Source organism: Limulus polyphemus, unplaced genomic scaffold, assembly GCF_000517525.1.
Source record: "Limulus polyphemus unplaced genomic scaffold, Limulus_polyphemus-2.1.2 Scaffold112, whole genome shotgun sequence".
Taxonomy (NCBI): Eukaryota; Metazoa; Arthropoda; class Merostomata; order Xiphosura; family Limulidae; genus Limulus; species Limulus polyphemus.
Window position 1 is genome coordinate 201,341 of NW_013665722.1, and position 6,402 is coordinate 207,742.

A 6,402-nucleotide genomic window follows, 5' to 3' on the forward strand; every position below is an offset into this window, starting at 1 on the left:
AACATCGCAGTAAGTTTCAGTTTATTGTCATATATGTAAACAGGCTATACCAGTTGCAGTAGGTGGAGGATTTGGTGGCGGAAAAGGTGGGAGTGGTTATGGCGGTGGCGGAGGAGGTTATGGAGGTGGTGGAGGGGGCTATGGCGGTGGAGGCGGAGGGTCAGCTGTTTTAGGACTTCTTGCTGTGCCATTACAACTACAAGGTGGAGGTGGATTTGGTGGGGGAGGATTTGGTGGTGGAAGGGGTGGTGGCGGAGGAGGAGGCAAAGGAGGCGGTTATGGATGGTGGTAAAGTAAGGTAATAACTGAACCTAACTATTTGAAGTCAACTTCATAGAATAAAAAAAACATTAATATTATCCCGCTATTTATAAATCTATAAAATCATGTCATTTTATTTAAATTTAACTATAAACGTACATAAATGTAGCTTCTAAAATAATTTACTTGTCGGAAACAAAGAGAAGAAACTGGATTGATTAATTTTGTCTTTATTTTAACCTAGGTTTCTCTGCTAAAAAGAACTTAGGACAAAAGGAAAGGGACTATCATACATTTACCAACATTTTCGCCCTCTAGTGATGACCTAAAACTGATTTACCTACTCTCAAAAACCTGAAGCAAAGTATTGTCTTCAGACTGACCAAATGATAATAAATTAATTTCATTTTAAACTTTTAAAATAATTTTAATATAAGTGTTTGTTTTGTATTTGAATGAATGGAAATAAATTGTTTATGTAGAATAAAATTAAAAAGTTTGCTTCTTTGTCTAACATAACACACGAACTTACAATGTTACAAACCGGGTTTCGATACCCGTGACGGCCAGAACACAGATAGTCCATTGCGAAGCTTTTTGCTTAATTACAAACCAACCAACAAAATCGTTCAATTATGAAAAATAAATTAATTTTTCCATAAATCTAGTGAACAATTGACGAAAAAAACGAGTAAGTAAATCAATGTTTGATATAATTGTGTTCAACGTTTACACAATGGTTAATACAAGTGGCTGCTATGTAGACGCAGAAATGGCGTTTTGTTTCAGAAATATGGAGTTCTTAAACCACAATTTATTTGTCATTCAAAGTATTTCGAAACAATAAAAAATTACTCTGTCTCAGCTTAACTCTATGAACAAGGAAAATAGATTCAATGAAATATATATAGCGTTATAAGCCCTTATACTTACAGCCGAGCCACCTTGGAGTTAAGTCTGTTTTGATAGTTTGTATTACAATGAACTAGATGGAGCACTGAAATATTTCTTGTTTCAAGGCAAGATTAGAGTAAATTAATTTATGAGACCTTTGTTTCCGTTTTTATTAGCCGTATTTTTATGCGCCAGCAATACTAAGCGTGGGGCGCGCGTATATCCGATTCGATTTTATTACTCATCAAGATCTCTATAAGTCTACCCTCAAATTGAAATTATTTTAGGCAGGATTAGAGTAAATTAATCTATGAGACCTATGGTCAAATATATCAATCGAAATGGTTTGACCTCCTGAGTCAAAAACTATAATTATATCTCAAACTGGTAAAGAGATGACGGAGCTATGAGCTAAAAGTTTGTACTTGAAAAACAAACAAAAGACTCGGAGTCGTTCTATGAACCGCTCAGCTGCTACTAAAATATGCTTCTTCTAAAGAACTTAAGTTTTTTGTTTTCTATTTCAGGAATGTAACCTCACCGAAAGAAGAACTATTCTACGAAGAGTTCTTTATAAATATTTGTTCGTTTGTTAATTAAGCACAAAGCTACAAAATGTACACACCGTGAGTATTGAAACCCGATTTAAAAATATTTAAAGAGCCGAAGTTATTGAGGATTCCCTCCTGTTTTATTTATAATTGCATTGCATCCCGTTCTTTTGTACCTTTGAAATAACTTCTCCTCATTGTTATGTTGCAAAATCATGTAAAGTTTTCACTACTAGTGTATTTTTCACATTTATCTGCTTTCTTAAAACTCACTTCTTTATTTAGTAGAAATTTCAGTACCTTATTGTCTTTTCCCTGCGTATCTTTAACTGTTTTTTTTTCTAAGAGATCAGAAGTACATCCACAGACACAGAAGTTGTATCAGTGCCAGGGAAGCCAATTTATATTATTGAATATATATATCTTACTTTTTCAGAAAAGTTGATTCGTTGAGATCTTAACTCTTACAATTTTGTTTTGTAATTATATTGTCATTAAAACTTATTCGTTAGTTGTATTCAGCAAATAAACAGTTCTCGTAGATTATATAGGGATGAACATCAATAAACAGATAGAGAACTAACGCAAAGTTCTGCACTTTCAGAGCATTTCTAGAAAGTAAGGTTCTGAATGCATTTGCTATTTTCTCATATATTGATTATTTAAAAATTGATTTTAAAGTTCTTTATTTTCGTATCTGTCATTATCTTATCAATTGAATCATGTTATCTTTGTTGTACTAGTTGATCAACACATAATGATATAAACTGTGAACAATTTAACGCTTGGTCTCAAGACGTAAAAATACATTTAAGGACAAATAGTCGAAAAAGAGAGCAGACGTAAATATGAAAGAAACCATCAGAGAATATGAGTTTCATATGGTAACTCCTAATTTCCATTAGGATGATACGATGGTTACGCTTTCAGAAAAAGCGCAAGTTTGGTTGTCAATAACAGGGCTGCTATCGCCAGGTAGTACGTCAGTTGTTTCTGACAGGGATACGTCTGGATCTATTTTGATTATTGATGCCACGTGCGTAGTGAATGTGACTGCAAAGACATCGGAACTTACTAATGCATAGCAATTCACACAGATATTTGTTGAAAAAATTACGCACATCAACATCACACATGACAAGGCTAGAATTATCTTCACTCATTACGTTAATCGATCTCTTAAAGAAACAACTCACACCCAGAGAACAAGAAAAACGAATGCTATTCATTTGCACACGAATTACAACACCCGAATAAAATCAGCGAAATAATTTCTTGCTCACATTAAAACAAAGTCAGAACTGATTAAACATCTCAGCTAGAAAATATTGGACCATTACAAAGAAAGGACTTCTCGAGTTCTCTTTGCACATCGTACTTATATCAAGGCTAACTGCCAACTGTCCGATATTGTGTAAATGTCAAAAATGCTAAATGGTAGACATTCTCTAGAAGAGGGTGGTCATATTGTTCTCCTTCACGCATTCGATGTTATGCACAAAGATCTTGATAGATGGCTTGATGTGTTCTCTGTAGATACAGGCGTATTTCTTTTACTAACAGGGCACTTGTCACGACTGCCTGATTCAATCATTGTTATCAGAAAGTCAAGTCAGAGAATGAAGATTAAGGACAGCTATGATAAATCTGGTAAGAAGAAGGAAGAGGCTCTTATAAGCTTATATGCATTCAAAGGCACTGACAGTAGAGATTCATTTTCTTCGAAAGGCATTTGCAGTCTTACTCAAACCTTTCGTGATTGTGACAATGCTATCTTGAATGGATTTGAAAATTTGTACAGTTTGAAAGAATTAAGATAGATTTTGTTTTCCAAAGGTAAAGAAGGACGGCAGTGACTTCAAATGATGTTTCCTTATATATGAAGGGCATATTACATGGCACATGTTTGGAAAGCTTCCACGACGCCTTACCTTTCACTGTCGCCAGTAACTGATTTTCACTAGCAACTCTGAGCTACTTAAACCGCCCATCGCGAAAAGTAATTCTTGAACACTTCAGTCAAGCTAAAAGCTGCTCAACAATAAAATACAGTAAATCTACATTTTCATTCTTTAAGTTACGTCACATTTTGAAATGTGAATGAAAGTGTGATTAATTCCTAAGAATTTAGTTTAGAATATCCTGCTTGCGAAATAAAATTTGGCGTTATTCATGCCTGTCCTACCGTAATTTCAAAAGTAAGTGTTGAGCTTTGCAAACAGTGTGTGAGAAGATGAAACTAGATTCACAGAGTTTATTCTTTACTGATTAGCCACTGATAATCACACCAGTTGTTTTCATAATGTCCATACTAAGTTCAGAGGCAGTGGACTGACAGCATACCATAGTTGACCCACCACGACCTTCCCATTGCGGAATTTATTACATCAATATAAGCTGCATACTTTTCTAATTTTCGAAAAGGTGTAGTTTGTCCTTTAAGATACATAAATAGATATCTATGAATTTGAGATTAGAACAAGAGAAAGTTTTAGAATAGTTACACACACATTGAAAAAAACGTACATAAACACGAGAGCATATTGTTGATGTTGATAGAATAATATTCCTGACGAGAAATCAATAAATCTATGTTTAAAAGTTGTACACGTTTATAGATACTTCAGTGTGTATTAAGTAATGACGTTCTTTATATAGCTTATCACTTTTAATTCCACAACACAGCATGTATCTTTGATAATAATATAGCAGGTAACATTAAGGAATTTGGTTAGGTGTTTTTCAGCATACATTGACCGTGATGTTTACCAGACAAGATTTGTTATGTGACATGTAAGTAAAGTTTTATATGACAAATGGACGGAGCATAGCGATCTAGTAATAAGTGGAAAATGAAGCGAGGCAAGAAAATATTTTTCTAAACAATTTTTTGCACCCCTTCCTGGTTAGGCGTGTATGAATATTATTTGTAAGAAGAAACAGAATTATACATATATTACTGGCAAAAAGAAACGATAATATATATCACTAACATGCCAATAAAAGCAATAAAATTATTTTCTAAAACATGTAGAATTAGCATTTTCATTGATAATAATTTATTCACTAACTATTTTGTTATAGCTCACTTACTAATAAACGTGGATCTTGAAACAATTACATCTTGTTATTTGAATGTAATATTATAATTTCAAGTCCATTAGGCTCAAATTATAAATTTAAATATTTTTCACATTCCGATGTTATAACGACAACAGAATATTCGAATCAAATACTGAACAAATTATCTTAATTGACGACTCGCAATCTGTGGGTCTCGGGTTCGAATCCTCGTGACACCAAACATTCTCGCCCTTTCAGCGTGAGGGCATTATAATGTGACGGTCTATCACACTATTCGTTGGTAAAAAAGTAGCCCAAGAGTTGGCGGTGGGTGGTGATGACTAGCTGCCTTCCCTCTAGTCTTACACTGCTAAATTAGGGACGGCTAGCGCAGGTAGCCCTCGTGTAGCTTTGCGCGTTATTCAAAACAAACAAACTATTTAAAAAAACGTTTAGTTTATGACTATGAACAACTTAAAGTAAAAACACAAACACAATAAGAAACTGTAGTAGTTATTTATCTTTCTCCTTCAAACGTAAAGGAAATCGAATGTTGAGATTTTTAAAATGCTTAAAGTGTTAAATACAAGTCTAACTACGAAATCAACTTCCTTACTATCTTTAACCTATCTATTTATTTCAAGCTAAACCGGTTTACCGTAAAACATAAACAATAAATTATTGAGGGACTACAGTACTTATTAGCTTGGGTGAGACAGTCATGAATAAGTGGCATACATTCATATATATATATATATATATATATACTGATAATACTACATTCGGACATTTTTTGTTAATTAGAAATATAATAAAATACGTCAGTGGATTCTAATAAAGGTAATCATGTTTTAACAATAAGATGATTACAATGATCAAGCACTAAGAAACAATATTTAATCAGCAACAACAACAAGAAGAGCTAGTGACGTGAGTTGTGTGAAGTGTTTCCACAAGTAACATATGTCTGACGTGTTCAAGCGGCTCAGTTCATTCTCTACAACAATGAGGAAAACGAGGCTTTGAGCAGAGCATCGACTTCACGCTCTGTCAAGTTTTTATTATGTCATTAATTAGATCTTCTCACGGAAAGAATGAAAAAAGTGTTTTCTGGTGGATATATAAGAGGAAGAGTTGAAGAGCAAACCTCACAAGCACATCAGTCTCCAGATTCACTCAGCAGAATTTGAAACTGTACACAAGATGAAGAATAGGGTAAGTAGAATATCATACAGTTTAATCAGGTTTTAAATCAGATGAACGAATAGTGTATGGTAATATAAAATTAACTATAACACATTGTAGCCATATTGATTTCATGGCGAGCTCCGAGACTATAGGAGAAGGTTATGTTTTTCGTGAATTAACTAAACTATTTTCGTGTAATGCTGTTTCCATCTTCTAATTAGGAAGAAACTGGTTATTTATATCTTTATTAGCTGTTCGTAATTTATAGTTCGAAAATAAAAAAGATATGGTTTGTTACAGTACCATTAACCATTTACATGAGATGGTTAGAATTATATGTAATATTAACTTTATTAAACTGACTTCAGTAATACCTTATCAATCCATTAATAGTTTCTTCACTTAGAACATTATATTCTGGACAATTGGTAACAAATGTCGTTAT

General features: G+C 33.5%; 1 protein-coding gene across 1 annotated transcript in view; it reads left to right on the top strand.

Moving 5' to 3' along the window:
• The window catches only part of LOC106471385 (glycine-rich cell wall structural protein-like), a 27,535-nt gene that overhangs the window by 18,721 nt on the left and 2,412 nt on the right, over positions 1–6,402 (top strand). Inside the window, exons 8-9 of the mRNA XM_013931986.1 lie at positions 44–288; positions 1,683–1,686. Coding sequence (XP_013787440.1) covers positions 44–288; positions 1,683–1,686 — 249 coding nt within the window. The remainder of the gene's footprint in view (positions 1–43; positions 289–1,682; positions 1,687–6,402) is intronic.